Raw genomic sequence first — 18,357 nt, 5'->3', positions numbered from 1 at the left:
TTACAGATGGTTGTGAGCCACCATGTGGTTGCTGGGAATTGAACTCAAGACCTTTGGAAGAGCAGGCAATGCTCTTAACTGCTGAGCCATCTCTCTAGCCCTCACTGGGGTATCTTAAATTGAAGAGAGAGTACTTGGCTGAGCACGCATCTGTAACCCCAGCACTGGAATTCGGTGGGGCATCTTAAATTGAAGAGCATCTTTGGCCACATAGTGAGCTCAAGTAAAGCCTAGGAGACATGGACCATGCATTAAAAAAGATAAAGTAGGGGACAGCAAGATGGCTCAGCAAGTAAAGAACCGACTCTCCAGCTTTGTCTTTTGACTTCACAAACATGTCATGACATATAAAGTCTCCCCCACAACAAGTATAAATGCAGTTGAAAAGTTTTTTAGCTGGGTGGTGGTGGCACATGCCTTTAATCCCAGCATTTGGGAGGCAGAGACAGGTGAATCTCTGTGAGTTCGAGGTCAGCCTGGTTTACAGAGCTAGTTCTAGGACAGGCTCCAAAGCTACAGAGAAACCCTGTCTCGAAAAACCAAAAAAAAAAAAATTTTTTTAATGATAAAGCCTGCTTGGTGTGATGGCACATACCTTTAATGCCAGCTTGGACAGTAGAGTCAGGAGGACAGCCTGGCTATACAGTGAGACCCTGTCTCAAAAAGATAAAGCCAAAATACAAGATGGAAACAGCCACTGGGATTGTTACCATGGCATCAGGAAGGCAGATGAATTGTAACTGTGAAGCCAGTCTGGCTAAACAACAGGATTCTCTGGTTAATAGTAGCCAGGTGGCAGAAGCAAACACCTTTAATTCCAGCACTCGGGGAGCAGAGACAAGCAGATCTCTGAGTGGAGTCTAGCATGGCCTACAGAGCGAGTTCTAGGACAGCCAGGGATCCACAGAGAAACCCAGTCTCAAAAACACCAATAAATCAGGAAATTTAAAGACCAGAGTTTTAAAGTGCCCACCCACTATTCTGGGTGCCATGTTAAAATGTACTTCCATACCATCTGGGCCACTCCTGTCCATCTGCAGGTGGACATATGTCGTGTATAACACCACACTGATATGTGGGTTCCTGCCGGTCTGTGAAATGAAGACTCAGACACACAAGAATGAGCTTAGCCTCTGTGGCTGTTTCCCTTTGCCTCTGGGCACCTTTATTTTCCCTGCGTTTACACTTCGGCTAGTAGGTCTCTGTATCTCAAAACAGACTGAATGACGCTTCCGAAAATACAATAGCAGGTGCAAATACCTGATTCATGAGGAACCATGGTTTTCCAGGTTTCCTCTAAACCAAGTTTTTGCATAGGCTTTGTATTCATGCAAAACTCTTGGACAAGTCGTGCGAAACTCTTGGACAAGGTCCACAGAAGGTATCTGTCACACAAAGGATGGATTAGGGGCTGAGTGAAAACTCCACAGCTAGGCTGGGTTTAGCCCAGTGGGAGTTTATGGCTAGCATGGTTGCTTAGTCTGGCATCAGGCCGGAGGGACATTATGCCACCTACGTGTTTCTGTGGTCTTCTGTCCCAGTCTGTTTTCTTATTATTCTGAGTTCCCCATTTCCTGTGGCCAGAATCTTGATGTGTATGTTGTTTGTGTGTGCACACATGTGCTTGTGGGCGTGCTGTGCATGTCAAGGCCGGAGGTGACATCAGCTGTTTTCTGTAGTCACTTTCCGCGTTGTTACCCAGTGACATTTGTTGGGGTACAGGTGTGTGCGGGGTACAGTGTGCAGATCAGAGAACAGTTTTCAGGAGTCAGTTCTTGCCTTCTGCCTGCATTAGTTTTTGAGTCAGTATCTCACTGAACTTGGGCCTTGCTGTCTGTCCCTCCCTGCTGGGGTCTAAGCTGCAGAAAGGTACTGGGGATATGAACTCCCACTCCTCATGCTGGGAGCATACAGAACCCAGCACAGGGAGACAGAAGGGTGTTCTTGTGAGAGGCTGAGAGGCCATGCCTGCTGCCCACCCAGGCCCGGCTGGAGCGAGATCTGAGCAACAAGAAGATCTACCAGGAGGAGGAGATGCCGGAGTCCGGAGCAGGCAGCGAATTCAACCGAAAGCTGCGGGAGGAGGCACGACGGAAGAAGTATGGCATCGTCCTGAAGGAGTTCCGGCCTGAGGACCAGCCCTGGCTGCTCCGGGTCAACGGCAAATCTGGCAGGAAGTGAGTGACGCCAATGGTGGGGAGGGCCAGCTTGTGCTCTTACACATGTATGCACACTTGAGGGGCACCTTCCCCAAGTGTGTTCCAGCAGAAGGGGCATCCCAGTACCACCGCCCTGACCAAGGTTTAGTCTTGAAGGTGAGCCAACTGGGTGTTGTTGGCCTGGCTCAGCATCCCGAGTGTGGCCTTGAAATGAGGTCTTAATACTTGGGACAACTCCCTGGGAGAGGGCCATCCATGGCAAAGGAGGTGGGGTCTGATGGAGCCAGTGACAAGTGTTCTGTGCACAGAAGCCATGGCAGGTTATAGGCTAGGAGCAGGGCAAACAGTGCAACATGGCCCAGATTCTGCCAGCAGCAGCTTTGAGGAGGGCCAAGTGATGATTTGAGCTAAGGAGGCTGTGTCCTGTGCCCTTCTGTCCCAGGCATTCCTAGGAGAGCCCAAATGGGTGCTGATGAGGTAGCTGGGGGTGCAGGCTGCCCTGTGGGTAGGGCTGTGACCTGACCGAGACTTTCCACAGGTTCAAAGGCATAAAGAAGGGTGGGGTGACAGAGAACACAGCCTACTACATCTTCACCCAGTGTGCCGATGGCGCCTTTGAGGCCTTTCCTGTGCAGAACTGGTATAATTTCACACCACTGGCCCGACACCGCACACTCACTGCTGAGGAGGCTGAGGAGGAATGGGAGAGGTGAGCTACAGGGGTCGCACTGTGAATACCCTTGGAGCAAGCCTGCCCAGCACAGGCAGCAGGACAGCTGGGAGCTGAGTGAGTGGTGGCACCGCGGGTGGGCACAACTTCCCGATGGCAGCCGCCTAGGAGGTAGAGTTGAAACGGATGCAAGGAAGCTGGGACAGAGAACTGGGAGGCCCAGCATAAGGTGTCCAGGGAGGGCTATGGGTATTTATGTGATGTGTGGGGTTGCTGTGTGCCTGCTTGCAAGCCTGGACCAGTGCATGTTCTCAAGGGGCCAGGACTACAAGGTCAAAAGCAGCCTCTTCCCCATGCATACATGTGTCCATAGCAGCTCCTTGTCCAGAAGACCCCTGCTCTAAGTAATCCATGAGATAAATCAATTGTGGGGGATGTGGTGTGTGTTTGTACACCTGCACACTGGTTACCCTAAAGGTGGAAGCGAGAGGAGCAGGGGTTGAATTTCATTCTTTGCTGTATTATTAAGTTTGAGGTTAGACAGGATTATATGAGATCTGGTCTCAAAACACCCCAAAACTTACCAGGCATGGTGGTGCATGCCTTTAATCTCAACACTCAGGAGAGAGAGGCAAGAGGATCTCTGTGAGTTCAAGGCCAGCCTGGTCTACATAATGAGTTCCAAGACAGCCAGGACTATGTAGAGACACCCTGTCTCAAAAGAAAAATAGAAAGGAATATTAATTAGCTAACCAATGTGATGGCTGGATTTGCCATTTTTTGCTCCAAGACCCTGAGCTTGGAGGAGTGTTCAGTGTACATGGACCTGAGGGTTCACACTGTATGGTTTCAAGATTTGGGTGTCTGAAGTGATCCAGGTTGTCTTTTTCTGTGGTTGGTTGGTTGGTTGACTGGGGAGACGGATTTCTGGAGCATGCTGTATAGTGACAGACTACATAGGGTATACTGTGTGGCTCATATCAGCGACCTTGTGGGGTCATCCTGTCTGCCCGCCTGAGTGACCTGGTCACTATCCTCTACCATCCACAGAGTGCTCAGTCTCTGTCCCCATGTGCAGGAGGAACAAGGTTCTGAATCACTTCAGCATCATGCAGCAGCGGCGGCTCAAGGACCAGGACCAGGATGAAGATGAGGAGGAGAAGGAGAAGCGCAGCCGCAAGAAACCCAGCGAGCTGCGTATCCATGACCTGGAGGATGACCTGGAAATGTCCTCCGATGGCAGCGATGCCAGTGGCGAGGAGGGTGAGCGGGGACCTAGAGGTCCTAGTTCAAGGACAGGGCTCCCAGGGAAGCACATGACACATGGCACCTTAGCAAAATTTCCAGGGGAGCAGTTTGACTGTTCCGAGGGTGCTCTGCTGCAGGTCCCAGGCCTGGGTGACTGAGTGACAGTCACCCCACTGGTGGAGTGGGGTGAGGGCGGCAGGCTGAGCTGCCTGCACGGGAGGGGTGAGTGCCCAGACTAGCCTCTGCTTTCTCTATGAATTGGCCTAACACAGGGTGCAGTCTCCTTGTCAGGGTATGACACATGAAGACTTACTTCATATGGTGCGCTGGCCACAATCCCAGACCTCAGGCCTAGGCAAGAGGATCCAGAGTTCACAGCCAGCCCTGCCTTCCTACCTGGACCCCATCTTAAAATATAAAGGGCATGCCTTAAATCACTCAGGAGTCAGGGGCAAGCTGATCTGAGTTTAAGGACAGCCAGGTCTACAGAGTGAGTTTCAGGACAGCCAGGACTACACAGAGAAATCTTATCTGAACGTGCCCCCGCCCAAAAAAACTATAAAAAAGGATTAGTTGGGCCTTAGGGATAGAGAACCCTTCCCCCCCCAAACCCCGCACAACACAGTGATACAAGGTAGGGGCTGGTGGCATGGCTCTGGGGTGGAGTGGAGCCCCCACCTAGCTGTGAACAACGCTCTGGGCTCATCCAGTCTGATCCCCCACATCTTCTTTTTTCTTCATAGGCAACAGAGCCTCCAAAGCTAAGAAAAAGGCCCCACTGACCAAGGCAGGCAGGAAGAAGAAAAAGAAGAAGGGCTCAGATGACGAGGCCTTTGAGGACAGCGACGATGGGGACTTTGAGGGCCAGGAGGTGGACTACATGTCAGATGGCTCCAGGTGAGGCAGGTGTGAGGCAGGCCATGGTAGGCTTTGGCAGGCCTGTGGTCATCCATCTTCATGTTTGCCCTTCTCTGTCCCACAGCAGCTCCCCGGATGAGATGGAGGGCAAGCCCAAAGTGCTGCAGCAGGAGGATGGCCCCAAGGGTAGGTGTCAGGGACCAGCTGGGGGTGGGAGCCCTCCTGGCAGTTCCCTCTGCTCATCCCTGTGTCCCCAGGCGTGGATGAGCAGAGCGAGAGCAGTGAAGAGAGCGAGGAGGAGAAGCCCCCTGAGGAAGACAAGGAGGAGGAGGAAGAGAAGAAGGTCCCCACCCCACAGGAGAAGAGGCGCAGGAAAGGTACATGGGGCACTTGAGCCACAGGGTCATAGTATCCTCCTGCTCACTGGTGGTGGGTGGGCTCTAGGGTCTCTGCTTATGACCTTCCTCTGGCCCGTGCAGACAGCAGCGATGAGTCAGACAGTTCGGAGGACAGCGACATCGACAGCGAGACCTCCTCTGCACTCTTCATGGCGGTAAGGCAGAGCCCAGGGCTGGGATGGGAGTGGTAGTCCGAGCCTACAGACTCACACCCCAATCTCTGCAGAAGAAGAAGACCCCCCCCAAGAGGGAGCGGAAGCCATCAGGGGGGAGTTCTAAGGGTCCCAGTCGACCAGGAACTCCCAGTACAGAGGCAGCAAGCACCTCTTCCACCCTGCGGGCTGCAGCCAGCAAGCTGGAACAGGGTGAGTGTCCCTGGGGGAACTGAGAGCCAATGGCAGCCCACATCCTTCTGCACCACTGATGCCCCATCTGCTCCCCTGCTCCCACCTGACATTCCTCTCTACAGCAGGGAAGCGGACAGGTGAGACTCCAGCAGCCAAGCGCCTGCGGATGGACACGGCCCCTCAGAGCCTGTCTGGGAAGTCCACACCCAGCAGCGGGTAGGTTCAGATCTGAGTAGGGACACACACAGGACTGGGCCACAAGGGACTCTTGTGTGACCAGAGCCTCCTTCCCTCCACCTCCCACAGTGATGTCCAGGTGACAGAGGACGCTGTGCGCCGCTACCTGACCCGCAAGCCCATGACCACAAAGGACCTGCTGAAAAAGTTCCAGACCAAAAAGACAGGGCTGAGCAGCGAGCAGACGGTGAATGTGCTGGCGCAGATCCTCAAGCGCCTCAACCCTGAGCGCAAGATGATTGGTGACAAGATGCACTTCTCCCTCAAAGAGTGACGCGAATAAAGAGATGCCCAGAGTGCAAGCGAGTCCTCACTGCCACCCAGCCCTCCCCTGAGGCGGACACAGCTTTCCTGCCCGCTGAGCTCAGTCCATGGCCAGGGCTTGTCCCCTGTGCCATCTTCAGGAGTTAATTTCACCTGGAGAAGCTCTGCCCTACCCACGCCCAGCCCTGACTGTGCCGTTGTGTTGTGTGGGGTTTACGATGGACCTTGTCTGGGAATGCTCAGCTCCCAGCAGTCCTCCAGGAGTACAGGCTGGGGATTTGCTGTGCTTGAGCACAAGTGGTGAAATGGCGGGACTCAGACTTGCTACTCGGCGCTTTTTAGTGAGCTACGTGCCCAGTCCTCTCTTTACTGTTAGAGCGGAGGCTGCCCTCGAACTCCTGATCCTCCCTCCCACCTCCACCTCTGGAGTGCTAGGGTCGTAGGCATGTACCACTGGCAGGCATGGCTCTTCTATCTTTCGAGAGAGAGTCTCGCTGTGTAGCCCAGGCTATCTGGGAACTCGGTTTCCCAGATGCTAGGATGACAGTTGTACCGCTGCATCCAGCCCAGCCACTGTTGCATTTCTTGGCTCAGGTGCTTCCTTCCATGGCCACTGGAACCCAAACCTTTTCCTAGTGTTGGCACTTGGATGCTGTTTTCCATTTCCAAGTGACATTCCTGGGGTCACCCTTATCTCCCGACAGGCCCAGTGATATATTTTACCCAGGCCAGCCGGGCGTTGCTCAGGGAGAGTGCTTTACATTCTTGGGTGGTGACATGGCTGATTGGTTCTTGGCCTCAGCTGCTACCTTGAAAACTGGGTCCTGAGCAGCCTGGGAGGGAGAGAGGGAGAGAGGGAGAGAGGGGCTTTCCTCTCAGTGGCACCAGGGAAAACACACTCCCACTTCAGCCGCCCCTGGCTGAGAAAAGGGGCTAATCCCTAGGGATGCCCCTGTTCACTGAGCATCCTACCCCACTCTCTCTGGCCCTTTGAACCTGGGTCTAAGGCGCCATCCACCCAGGGCAGGCAGGGTATGCATGGCCTTGTGGTTAGGGGCAGGGCCTCGTGTTCAGGGGACCTGTTTTAAAATTGATTCTGCATGGCATACAAGTGACCTTTGGTTTTGAAAACCATTGTTTTTGTTTCTTTTCCTTTTGAGATAGAGTCTCACATAGCCCAGGCTGGCCTTGAACTAGTGCTCCTCCTGCCTCAGCCTCCCCAGTGCTGAGATGACAGGCATGCACCTCATGTCATTTTATGCTGTGCTTTGGATGGAACCCAGGGCTTCGAATGTGGGAGATGGCCTCGCTCTAGCTTATGCCGGCTACAGCCTGCAGCAATCCTGCCCCAGCCTCCTGAGCGCTGAGGTGTCCAGGAGTGGGCAGCATGCACTGCCACGTCCTGCACCACTTGGATTCCTTTGCCTCCAACGTCCTTGGTTTGATGTTGCCCATATCCACTGCTGGGTCTCAGGGTTTAAAAGTTAGCAAAACCTGTTCCTTCTCGGGAATGATGGGATCCAGCAAGCTCCAGCTTCCCCTTGGGCTCTGATGCTCTAAAACCCAGATTGGCTATGGCTGTGCCTTTTCAGGTTGGCCTTCCAAGAAGGGGAGTCCCAGCCCTTGGCTATCGCCTAGACTCCCTTTTCCTGTTTTGATGCTGGCTCAACCAGGTCCGGAGACAAGGGTGCGATGCCTTAATCCTAACTGAATCCGAGATGGATGGAAGCCCACTGACTCTTCCATCTGCCATGAGCCCTTCCCGGTCCTGATTGGCCCCACATGGCCCACACTCTAGGGCATGACCTACAAGAGACTCTCTTCTGGTGTCCCTGCACTTCCCAGCAAAAGCAGGTGGGGTGGGGACACAGATTGGTGGCCAGCTCTGGGCTTTGTTTCTGGCCGGTGGTGGGGCACTCATAAATCGGGCATCCGGAAATGGATCTATGGAATGTCTGGGTGGGTAAGTCATCAATTCTTAGGGGCGAGGATGTGGGGACAAGGTGGGTGGAACCCCAGTGGCTTCCCTAAGCCATGGTGTTGGCAGTGAGTTGAATCCCCAGGACAGGCAGTGAATAAATTGAGGGGACCAGGGTCTTAGCATCCTGGGACCTCCCTGTCACAATGGCTGCAGGAAGACTAACACTCATGTTTCTGCTGCTCCTGTCCTTGCACCTGGGCCTCGGGTGGGGCTCTGATCCTCAAAGGGCTGCAACGGCAGAAGAGCTCTTGTTTGAGGAGATGGCAGAGACTGGAGGGACCTGGAAGTCCCAGGAGGGTAAGAATTCCTGGGGGCGCCTCATGACTCCCCAGTTCCTTCTAAAGCCCTCTTGTCTCATATTCCTGTTCTACCCTGCACTAGGTAACAACCATGTCCGCCTTCCAAGAGCTCTGGCTGGTCCATGCCAGCTGTGGAGCCTGACACTGCCGGTGGCTGAGCTGGGCCTGGGCTATGCCTCAGAGGAGAAGGTCATCTTCCGATACTGTGCTGGCAGCTGTCCCCGAGAGGCCCGTACCCAGCACAGCCTGGTGCTGGCCCGACTGCGTGGGCAGGGTCGGGCCCATGGTCGACCCTGCTGCCAGCCCACCAGCTATGCTGATGTGACCTTCCTCGACGACCGTCACCGCTGGCAGCAGCTGCCTCAGCTCTCAGCAGCTGCTTGTGGCTGTGGTGGCTGAAGGTGGCCAGCTCTGTGTCTCAGAATCAGAAGCATGAGGGAACCTGGGCTTTGAAGGGCTCAGGTAATGTTTATTAGAAACCTGTCTAGGTGAAAAGGAGAAGGAAGAGACCCGGGACTGGGGATCAGCAATTAATGCAATAAAAGGAATGTTCTAATGGCTTTAGGAGTATGTGTGATGGGGTACACCCTGGCAAGCCTCCAGGCTATGTGGGTTCTAAGACTTGTCTCTTGAGGACCCTAGCCCTGGCAGATGGTAATTTGAAGACAACCACAGTATTCTTTTTCCAACTTTATTCACAAGTCCAGAGGATAGGCGCAGAAGTCAGCTGGCTAAGGGTGGCTTTTCTGGCCTTCCTGACCCCATCCCCTCAGGGAGGGAGCGGCAAATCACTGAGATGCGTCGGCCCCGAGGGACACGTCGCTCCCCAAAAAATGATTCTTCATCTCGAAGGATCTCATGGGAGAAGTCGTATCGGGCTGAACCCCTGCAAGAAGAGATGGGCTGACTGGGGTGGGTGGGGGGAAATCCCACCCTTCCAGCATTTCTACAGTTTTTCTGAGTGGTGGTGGCTGCTTCCTCTGCTGTGAGAGCACAAACAAGAGGTGTTAGAAGCACCTGACCTCATCTGAGGGCTTCTGGGCAAGGCATTACCTTAGAATATAGAGGGAGCCTGGTTCCAGCAGCAGTTCCAGCCACTGCTCAGGTTCCTGGGTGTGCACCAACTTCATAACACTTGGGGACAGCAGGGAGAGGCCAGCAATGGTGGATCCACAGAACTGGAAGAGGGGGTGGGGTCAGGCTCAGATCTGCCCTCCTGCCCACCCAGATCCTCGGAGTTCTGAGGAACTGCCTTCTGCCCACCTTGACACTGTCAACGTGGGGCTTGATGTAGCCCCGGGGTTCCAGGTCCAACACGTGAACCAAGGATAGCAGGGTCTGGTCAGGGCCAAAGGCAGCCTCCTGGACCCGATGCAGAATGGCCTGGCTTGCATCAGACCAGCGGGACTTCTCGGTCTCCCTGAAACCATGGATGGCCTGCACAGAGAACTCAGGTTATGATTGGAAACTTCCAGGAGAGGGAAATGAGGCACAGTCCACAGGTAGTTTTTCCTGCTTTAATTTACAATCCTAAGCTGGCTCAGAGAGGTCTCAACCGCACATCTGGTCTCCAGGCTCCAATTCCTAGTCCCTGGTGCTGCCCCAGTATTCGGAGTCTCAGTCTCCGGGCTCAATTCAATCTCACTAAGACCCTGGAGAGACCCTAACTGCTGGCACCCCCTCACCCGAGTCTTCTTTCTACTTCTGACCTTGTCGACAGCCATCAGCTGCAAGACCTCATGTCCAAAGGAATCTTGCCTTGGCAGCCCATTCCCTTATGCCCACAAAGGCCCTCTGATTCCAAGCCCATGCACTGCTCTATCCCCCCTGGGCTCAACACTCCTGGCTCACCTTCCTGGCTCAGGCCCCCGCTGCTCTAGGTCCCATCCACACCACCCAGCTGCAGACCTTCCCCCTTCCTCAGCTCTGGCATTAAGATTAGCCCTGTCCCATAGGATGTCCGGATCCTAGTGTTCCGAACTTTGTCCCTCCTGAGCTGCCAAGTACCCGCCACGACACACACCAAAGCAGTGCGGCACAAGCTGCCGCGGGAGACCATCCCCAGTCCCAGACACACGTCGGCGGTCCTAGCCTGGCCGAGCCCACCGAATCCCGCCCCAGGGCTCGCCGTCTACTAGACGGCCCCGCCCCGTGGGCGTGTCATCATAGTCCCCGCTCCCTGTGGCTCCGCCCACTCACCGCGTCCCAGTGGTCGTACTCATAGCGCCGGCGCTGCAGCTGGGGCTCCAGTTCGCGTGTCAGCGTGTCCTCCTCTGCCTGGCTCAGAAAGCCAGGCCGCACCACGGCCTCATCGCGCAGGCGGCTCAGCAAGGTGGGGTCCGAGGCGCGAACCCAGCCGCACCCAGAAAGCATCCGCATCGCCAGGCGCCCGCTGACCGCCATCTTCAGGCGCCCGTTTAAAGACAGCCCATGTTCCCGCAAGCCATTGGCTGAGGCCAGCTCTGAGCCCGCCTCCTACCGCACGCTAGTGGACATGAGCTCGTTCTATTAGCTGTGCCCCAGACCGTCTAGTGTTGGTCCCGCCTCTGGGCCCTGACTTGATCTGTCCGGTTCGTGCTTGAGGTGCTGCCTCTGTGCTAACCGAGGCTTGGGGTCACGTGGGGGCAAAGTCAAGGTTAGAGGTTCAACCCGCGTGCTAGTGTGGCCCGACAGCTGCTATTCAGCACACCCTGGCGGAGAGAAGGGGAATGGCAACTTCAACTTGAACTACAGGAGATGCTGTCCAAACAATAAAAAAAAAATAAGATGGTCAAACAAATAAGACCCATTAATACAACCCACACCTCAAATTTTCTGAATTTAAAAGCAAAAAACTGTCTACCACCCTAATAACACCTGGGCTCACGAAGATGGCTCAGCAGGTAAAGGCACTGGTAGCGTTGGTGTGATCCCCAGGACCACTCCTCCGCCACCCCCCCACATACAAAGCAGAGAAGTCACTCCAGATCTCCACAGGGATACTGGCACCTGCCCCCTCTCCCACAAATAAACGTGTCCAATTTCCTTTTTTAGCTATATCTATATACCCAATCCTGCTTCCCTTTTTGGTAAAAAGTCCACAAAAATTTCCCCTACCATTCTTTCTAGCTCCAGCCTGCTTTTGGACCCTATGGCAAAGAGCCAGGTCTCATGGGTCTGAGGATGGTGGCTCCTCCATGTCGCGTCTGGTGGACCTCCAGCCCACACTACCTACCCTCTCCAGGGCCTGTAAGATGTACTTCTCTCAAGTTCCAGCACCCACAGGGAAGCTCCAGGGACCCAATACCCTCTTCTGGCCACCAGGGGTACTGCACTCAGGTACACAAACCCCACACATAATCAAAACCATAGTTCTACCTACTGGCTTAAAAGCTTGCTAACAGCCATGTACGGTGGAGCACACCTTTAATCCCAGCACTCGGGAGGCAGAGGCAGGAGGATCTATGAGTTTGAGACCCAGCCAGGTTCACACAGAGAAACCCTGTCTCGACAAACAGACAAACAAAGTGGTTTGTCGTGGAGTCAAAGTGAAAGCGGCCTGGTGTCTTGGAGAGGTAATGGAAGGTGCCTCAGACATGGGACAAAAACCACAAAGGTTTAATGTAAAGTCACAGTGTCTCAGGCTGGCGGGCAGCCTCAGTCCACATCTTCTCCAGGGGTACCTCTGGGCTCAGTAGACAGTGTGGAGCAGTCCTGGGTCTCCACACTCCTGGAGATGAGGTCAGGCCCTAGGTACTCGATGGGGCCGGAGAGTCGGCCGGTGCTGTGGGAATCTCCTTTTGTACCAGTTCTGGCTCATCCTCCCCATCCTGAGGTGGGTGCACCAAGACCTTGTCCAAGATGCCAAACTCTTGGGCCTCCATGGGGCTCATGTAGCGGTCCCTCTCCATGGCTGACTCTGGTGGAAAGCAGTACATGTAAGTCAGAGCAGAGACCTGGGGTGCTTTCCCCAGATACCTAGGTTGAAGTCCCCACCAGTAGCAGATGGTTTATGAAGTTTTGAGGATGGGACCACAAGATCAGTGCTGTTACTAAAAGAGAAAACCACTTGAGAGGCTAGAGCAGAAGGATCCAAAGTTCAAGGCCAGCCAGGGATACAGACCAAGATCATGTCTCTAAAAAAAAAAAAGTCAATTGGTAGAGCACTGGTCTAGCCTGCTCTGTGCCCTGATTCCGTCCCCAGAACCACCTGTAATTCCAGCAAGGCAAAGGGTTGGGAGCTGAAGGTTAAAGGTTGCCTTCCAGGCACCAGCTGTCCCTTACCATCCTGCTCCCAGGACTCAGATACCCATTCCTAGCATTTTATCTTCCAGCCCCACAGCGTGTTCCGGCCTCCTGAGTTAAGACACGCACTCTGACAATTGTTTCCCATGGGGCTTGGAACTTCTCTGTGTCTGTGTCTCAGTTTCCCCAGCAGTAGGAAATACATGTTTTCAGGCAGGAGCTCATGTAGCCCAGGATGGCCTCAAAAGGATAACTCCCGATTCTCCTGCCTGTACCTGCCAAATGCTGGGAACGACAGGTGTGCACTACCACAGTGAAGAGAATCGCCTCCTGAACACTGTCCTCTGGCCTCTACACGTCACAGTACACGTATGCCCACACACACCAGCAACAAGACAGATCAAAGAATGGCATGCGGGCCAGCCACACGGCTTGCCGCCAATTCCGCTGAGCTGGCATCCAACCACCACAATGCACAACGTATCAGGAGAGAGCTGATCTCTACAAACTGTCCTCTGACTGCCACATAGCCACTGTGGCAGGCACATGCTCCCCAAATCAACCATTTTTAAAAAACGAATGTCACAGGCACCAGGGAAACCCTGCTGGCACCAGTATCCCTTGCTACCTCCCCCCACCCAAATATACTCTGTCAAAACAGCACGGACCGACGGAGCCAGTTTTCATGGCTGATAGTTGGAGAACTGGCTTGGATGGACCAAGAGACCTTGTTCTGGCAGAGGACCCTGATTCAGTCCTCAGCACCCATACAGCGGCTCACAACTGTTTATATAAATCTAGCCGGGCGATGGTGGTGCACACCTTTAATCCCAGCACTTGGGAGGCAGAGGCAGGCGGCTCTCTGTGAGTTTGAGACCAGCCTGGTCTACAGAGCTAGTTCCAGGACAGGCTCCAAAGCCACAGAAAAACCATGTCTCGAAAAAAAAACAAAAAACAAAAAACAAAATACTCTAGTTCAAGGGGATCTGAGACCCTCTTCTGACCTCCACAGGCACCAGGCACACATGCAATTCACAGACATACATGCTGGAAAAACACTCATATACATATAATATAAAAACAAATGAATTTTTTTTAAAAAGGGAAAAAATGTATATTTGTTTTGTTTTGATTTTTGAGACAGGTTTCTCTGTGTAGCTCTGGCTGTCCTGGAACTTGGTTTGTAGACCAGGCTGGTCTCAAATTCAAGAGATCTGCCGGCCTCTGCCTCCCAAGTGCTGGGATTAAGGGCATGGACCACCACTACTTGGCATAAAATCTATACTTAAGGCACACCCTCATCCCTTCACTGTGGATTCTAGGCAGGGATCCACCCCTGAGCCATACCCCCACCATTTAGAGACACCTGGCTCTCAGCACTAGAAGGGGTCACAGGCTCAGAGCATTTGTAGCCAGTGAGTCTGCTGCCCACACCCAAGGCCCAGGGTGACCCCACCACAGTCATGTCCAGCTGGGGAAGTCCTGGCTCAGGACAATGTAGTCCATGGAAATGCTGTACGGGCTGGGTGCTCACCGATCACCTGCAGGCTCTGCTTCGTGTGTTTGGCGTAGATGTTGTACAGCTGCTTTTTCAGCTTCATGATCTCCTCGGCCTGGATGGCTATGTCTGTGGCTTGGCCCTGAGGAGCGAGTGGTAAATGCAGGAAGAAGATAAGCCCAGAACTGGAGGGGTTTCCTCCTCCAGTGGGATGTCAGAGTGAGGGAGCCATTCCTGTGCTTCAACCCTGCAGTTTCTGAGCCTACTTCCTTCCCATTGATCAATTTTATTTTATCTTACTTTTCTTTTTCTTTGTGACACAGTTTCTCTACATAGCTCTAGCTGTCCTGAACTCTTTCTGTAGACCAGGCTGGCCTCAAATTCAAGCGATCTGTCTGCTTCTGCCTCCCGAGTTCTGAAACTGAGGGCGCTTGCCCACCATGCCTGGCTCTGCTTTTGCTAGTTATCCTTTCCTCTGGCGGCAGAGATAGGACCCAGTGTCTTGCCGAAGCGTAGCAAGCATTCTACCCAAGGAGCACCTCCAAAGTCATGAAAACACCTATCTCAAAGCAGAGGCAGGAGGCAGAGGCAGAGCAGAGGCAGAGAGATCTCAGTGGGCTAGAGGCCAGCCTGGTCTACAGTGTGCTCCAGGACAGCTAAGGCTGCAAGGTGAGATGCTGTCTCAACAAGCAACGACCAGCGGCCTAGACTTCCTCCCACGTCCCTGCAAGACCTATACTCACCCTGGCACCTCCAGAGGGCTGGTGGATCATGATTCTGGAATTGGGCAGTGAGTGGCGCATGCCTGGGCTGCCAGCAGCGAGGAGCAGGGAGCCCATGCTGGCAGCCTGTCCTACACACCACGTGCAGATGGGATTCAGAATATATTGCATTGTGTCGTAGATGGCCAGGCCCGCAGTCACCACGCCACCTGCAGGTAGTGAGCAAGTCAGGGCCCAGTAGGATCCTCCTCCACCCCAGTTCTGTTCCAGCAAAATATGAGTACAAACATCATAGGGGTGGGTGGGTGACAGGAATGAGAGGAGGGGTCACAAGGAGACTCCTTCTTTCAGAATCAGTTATAGGCACATACGTACATGGAACCACACACACATGAGCGCACGCACGCGCGCGCGCACACACACACACACACACACACACACACACACACACACACACACACGGCTCTGCCAGCCTCCTCCTGGCTATGAACTCTGGTCAGGTCATATATCACCATGTAGGGCCAGCTACTCCCGCTCTCTAAGGCACACCTGCCCTTCGTAGATCGGAGGTGAGCATCCTCACCTTCCACTCAAACTTTGTTGAGAAATGAGTGTACTTACTACATAGAAAATTCTGAGAGAGGCCCCTGGCCTGACTAGTGCCCAATCAACACTGTCCATCCCTGGGCCACTGAGAAGGACCAGCTGGTAAGGGTGTGCCCCACCAAACCTGACAGCCTGAGATCAGTTCCTGAGACCCACATGGTGGAGGGGAGAAGTGACTCCCATAGGCTGTCCTCTGCCCTCCAACACGCACAGAGTGGCATGCGCCCAGCCATCTAACCACATACTCACATAAATAAATGTACTCTTAACATTTCTCTTAAAAATCAGTGATTTTGCAGGGCAGTGGTGGCACACGCCTTTAATCCCAGCACTCAGGAGGCAGAGGCAGGCGGATCTCTGTGAGTTCGAGGCCAACCTGGTCTACAAGGGCTAGTTCCAGGACAGGCTCCAAAGCTACAGAGAAACCCTGACTTGAAAAACCAAAAAAAAAAAAAAAAAAAATCAGCTATTTCTGCAGAGGGCAGGGATTCATGCCTGTCACCCCAGCTGAGAAGCCAACAGGGAATCGAATTATAGGTGGCAGAGTTCCTGCTACACAAGCATGTGGCAGTGGGTTCAGATTCCCCAGCACCCACAAAATACACACAGCAGCACACGCCTGTAATTCCAGCACCGGGGAGGTAGAGACATGAGGATCCTTGGGGCTCACTCTCTAGCCACACCAGCATACTTGGAAGGTTCCAGGCCAGTGACAGCCCTTTTGGAGCGATTTTAATTAATTAGCTAGTTCTTTGTTTTCTGACTGTCTCAGAATTCACTCTGTAGACCAGGCTGGCCTCTAGAGATCTGCCTGCACCTGCGTCCTGAATACTGGAATTAAAAGTGTACGCCACCACACCTAGCTAACAATACTAAATTTCTGAGTAGCTCTCGCTGTCCTAGAACTCAGAGATCTGCCTGCCTTTGCCTGCCAAGTGCATCACCCTGCCATGCCCGGAGCGAGTTTAAGCGTTAGACTCTGCAGAAAGCTGATTCATACCTATTCTCCAGAGAGGGGATATTCCCGAGCCCCAACACGGTCAGGCCCTGCTCACCTGGGCTGTTGATGTACATGTGGATGGGTTTCTTGTTGCTTTCAGACTGTAGGAACAGCAGCTGAGCGATCACCAGGCTGGCAACACTGTCGTCAATCTGCAGGTGGGGAGGGCAGAGTTGTCCCCAGATTGAAGGTGGGTGGATGGAGGCTTAATGAGCCATCATAGAAAGGGGGTGGTCAGAGAGCCCCAGACACTGGAAGGCAATAAGCTGAGGACAGGGCTGGGTCGAGTGCTCACCTAGCATGCTCTAAGCACTGCCTGGACCTTGTGTGGTGGCACAAACCAGTCATCCCAGCACTCGGGAGTTGGAGGCAAGAGGATCAGTGTTCAAAGTCAGCCTGGGCTACACACGACCCTGTCTCAAAAACTCAACTATCTAACTGGAGTTGTGGTTCAGCGGGTAGAACGCTGGCACTGAGTTCCAGTCCCAGCACGACATGACCCTGGTGTGGTGGTACACCTTCACCCCAATAAATGTCACCATCAGCTACATAGAGACTTCAAGGCCAGCGTGAGACCCTGCCGCAGAAGACAACAAAACAAGACTAGCTGGCAACAGCAGACTACAGTTGTGTATGCACTTGACACCCAACATTCGGGAAGCTGAGGCAGAAGGATGGCAAGGTGAAAGCTAGCCTGGACTACACAGCAAGAGTTTGGTTCAAAAGAAAAAGAATGTTTATGGTCAGGGACTAGGGTCTAGGAGGTCACCAGGGATGAGGAAGAGCAGGGTGAGGCAAAGAGCTTGACAAGTGGAGAAAGGTTGGAGAGACAGCTAGGTGTCTCCAGAGCGCACCGGGGTCGCTCACCGGGCCCATGACGCACACGATGCGTTCCCGCAAGAGCCTCGAGTATATATCATAAGCGCGCTCGCCTCGACCCTGGTAGGAAAAGAACAGAGGTGAAAGGTCAGCGATCTTCGCACGCCGCCCTGCCTCCTCAAGTCTCCACGCTATGTCCCTACCAGGACCCCGTACCGTCTGTTCCACCACTATGGGGATGAGCGGGAAAGCTCGCGGAACCGTTCCATGGAGGCTCCTCCGCAGGGGTGAGCCGCTTCCAGCAGTCCATGGCAGAGAGAAACGCACGGCGAAGCGAGACAAGACAGCACCGTATCCGCCTGCAGCCGCCCGGGCCTCCCCAAGCAGCACTCGGGGCCACATACCTCCGTGTGCCCCGGCGTGGCTTCCGGAACTACAATTCCCGGCGTGCTCTGCGGGAGTCGCTCGCTAGTCCACTTCCGAGAACGGAGTGGGTGGGGCCGCAGAAGCCGGGGGTAAGTCTGTGGGCGGGGTCTTCATCGGAAGTTAGCGTTCGAAAGACTAGGGAAAGTATCTTGGTCTCATGCAGGTTCCCGCAAGGGGCTTTGCAGTTCCGCGGTGTCCACGCGGGAAGCAGCGCACGGCGGGGTGAGGTGATGCCTCAGGTGAAACATCTGCCGCCACCGTTGCTCCCTCAGCAATCCCTGGGTGCATGTCATGTGCTCGCCTGGTCTTAGGAACTACAATTCCCAGGTGCTTTCAGCTACACTACTCCCGGGTGTAGGCGCTTGGAAAAAGGGGGCGGGACTTTACTAGAAGTCGAGCCTTGGACACACTGAGAAATGTATTGAACAAAGCAGCTTAAGGAGTGGGGACGCTGAGGTAGGGCTCCTGGAGGCCTCCAAGGACCCCAGAGCAGGAGTCCTGAATCTTGCCGGAGGCACTGGATGTTCGCTGTAGCTGTATTCATTCTTGGAGGGTGCCTGGCTCTCCCGAAACGTCCCCTTATTGCCCCATTCCAGGTGGA

At 54.0% G+C, this 18,357-nt stretch overlaps 4 protein-coding genes across 6 annotated transcripts in view; 2 read left to right on the top strand and 2 right to left on the bottom strand.

Annotated features, from left to right (window-relative positions):
• Positions 1–6,216, top strand: part of Gtf2f1 (general transcription factor IIF subunit 1) — an 8,575-nt gene extending 2,359 nt beyond the window's left edge. Inside the window, exons 4-13 of one of the 3 annotated variants that reach the window (XM_026778001.1) lie at positions 1,984–2,177; positions 2,698–2,868; positions 3,908–4,092; positions 4,821–4,974; positions 5,063–5,121; positions 5,193–5,312; positions 5,415–5,488; positions 5,560–5,698; positions 5,803–5,896; positions 5,987–6,216. In XM_026778001.1, the coding sequence (XP_026633802.1) occupies positions 1,984–2,177; positions 2,698–2,868; positions 3,908–4,092; positions 4,821–4,974; positions 5,063–5,121; positions 5,193–5,312; positions 5,415–5,488; positions 5,560–5,698; positions 5,803–5,896; positions 5,987–6,191 (1,395 nt within the window). In that variant the 3' untranslated portion in view covers positions 6,192–6,216. Of the gene's footprint in view, positions 1–1,983; positions 2,178–2,697; positions 2,869–3,907; positions 4,093–4,820; positions 4,975–5,059; positions 5,122–5,192; positions 5,313–5,414; positions 5,489–5,559; positions 5,699–5,802; positions 5,897–5,986 lie in introns of all 3 variants that reach the window. The other 2 variants (XM_005371113.3, XM_005371112.3) reach the window with 2 other exon arrangements.
• Positions 6,217–6,289: 73 nt separating this feature from the next.
• Pspn (persephin) lies at positions 6,290–9,100 on the top strand. The gene is made up of 2 exons (XM_005371111.2): positions 6,290–8,459; positions 8,544–9,100. Exons 1-2 carry the CDS (start codon positions 8,306–8,308, stop codon positions 8,858–8,860), a joined length of 471 nt encoding a protein of 156 aa, XP_005371168.1. The 5' UTR covers positions 6,290–8,305; the 3' UTR covers positions 8,861–9,100.
• Positions 9,101–9,136: 36 nt separating this feature from the next.
• Positions 9,137–11,680, bottom strand: Alkbh7 (alkB homolog 7). Its single transcript, XM_005371109.2, has 4 exons — positions 10,661–11,680; positions 9,725–9,898; positions 9,515–9,639; positions 9,137–9,347 (listed from the first exon to the last, which is right to left on the bottom strand). Exons 1-4 carry the CDS (start codon positions 10,862–10,864, stop codon positions 9,185–9,187), a joined length of 666 nt encoding a protein of 221 aa, XP_005371166.1. The 5' UTR covers positions 10,865–11,680; the 3' UTR covers positions 9,137–9,184.
• A 357-nt stretch (positions 11,681–12,037) lies between these two features.
• Clpp (caseinolytic mitochondrial matrix peptidase proteolytic subunit) lies at positions 12,038–17,785 on the bottom strand. The gene is made up of 6 exons (XM_005371108.2): positions 17,547–17,785; positions 17,379–17,450; positions 16,567–16,663; positions 14,927–15,114; positions 14,220–14,325; positions 12,038–12,359 (listed from the first exon to the last, which is right to left on the bottom strand). Exons 1-6 carry the CDS (start codon positions 17,730–17,732, stop codon positions 12,190–12,192), a joined length of 819 nt encoding a protein of 272 aa, XP_005371165.1. The 5' UTR covers positions 17,733–17,785; the 3' UTR covers positions 12,038–12,189.
• Positions 17,786–18,357: the final 572 nt, after the last annotated feature.

This window comes from Microtus ochrogaster, unplaced genomic scaffold (genome assembly GCF_000317375.1).
Source record: "Microtus ochrogaster isolate Prairie Vole_2 unplaced genomic scaffold, MicOch1.0 UNK98, whole genome shotgun sequence".
Classification (NCBI taxonomy): domain Eukaryota; kingdom Metazoa; phylum Chordata; class Mammalia; order Rodentia; family Cricetidae; genus Microtus; species Microtus ochrogaster.
Note: the sequence above shows the minus strand (reverse complement) of the source record. Positions and strands in the feature narration are given on the sequence as shown.

What these genes read in the sequence shown, in the direction of transcription:
- Clpp (XM_005371108.2), bottom strand. Translation starts at nt 17,732, where the DNA reads ATGTGGCCCCGAGTGCTGCTTGGGGAGGCCCGGGCGGCTGCAGGCGGA. An exon ending in CCATAGTGGTGGAACAGACG is followed by an intron (nt 17,451 to 17,546) that starts GTACGGGGTCCT and finishes TTTTCCTACCAG; the next exon opens with GGTCGAGGCGAGCGCGCTTA. An exon ending in CATGTACATCAACAGCCCAG is followed by an intron (nt 15,115 to 16,566) that starts GTGAGCAGGGCC and finishes CACTACCTGCAG; the next exon opens with GTGGCGTGGTGACTGCGGGC.
- Alkbh7 (XM_005371109.2), bottom strand. Translation starts at nt 10,864, where the DNA reads ATGGCGGTCAGCGGGCGCCTGGCGATGCGGATGCTTTCTGGGTGCGGC. An exon ending in AGTACGACCACTGGGACGCG is followed by an intron (nt 9,899 to 10,660) that starts GTGAGTGGGCGG and finishes TTCTCTGTGCAG; the next exon opens with GCCATCCATGGTTTCAGGGA. An exon ending in GGCTCCCTCTATATTCTAAG is followed by an intron (nt 9,348 to 9,514) that starts GTAATGCCTTGC and finishes CTCTTCTTGCAG; the next exon opens with GGGTTCAGCCCGATACGACT.
- Pspn (XM_005371111.2), top strand. Translation starts at nt 8,306, where the DNA reads ATGGCTGCAGGAAGACTAACACTCATGTTTCTGCTGCTCCTGTCCTTG. An exon ending in GACCTGGAAGTCCCAGGAGG is followed by an intron (nt 8,460 to 8,543) that starts GTAAGAATTCCT and finishes ACCCTGCACTAG; the next exon opens with GTAACAACCATGTCCGCCTT.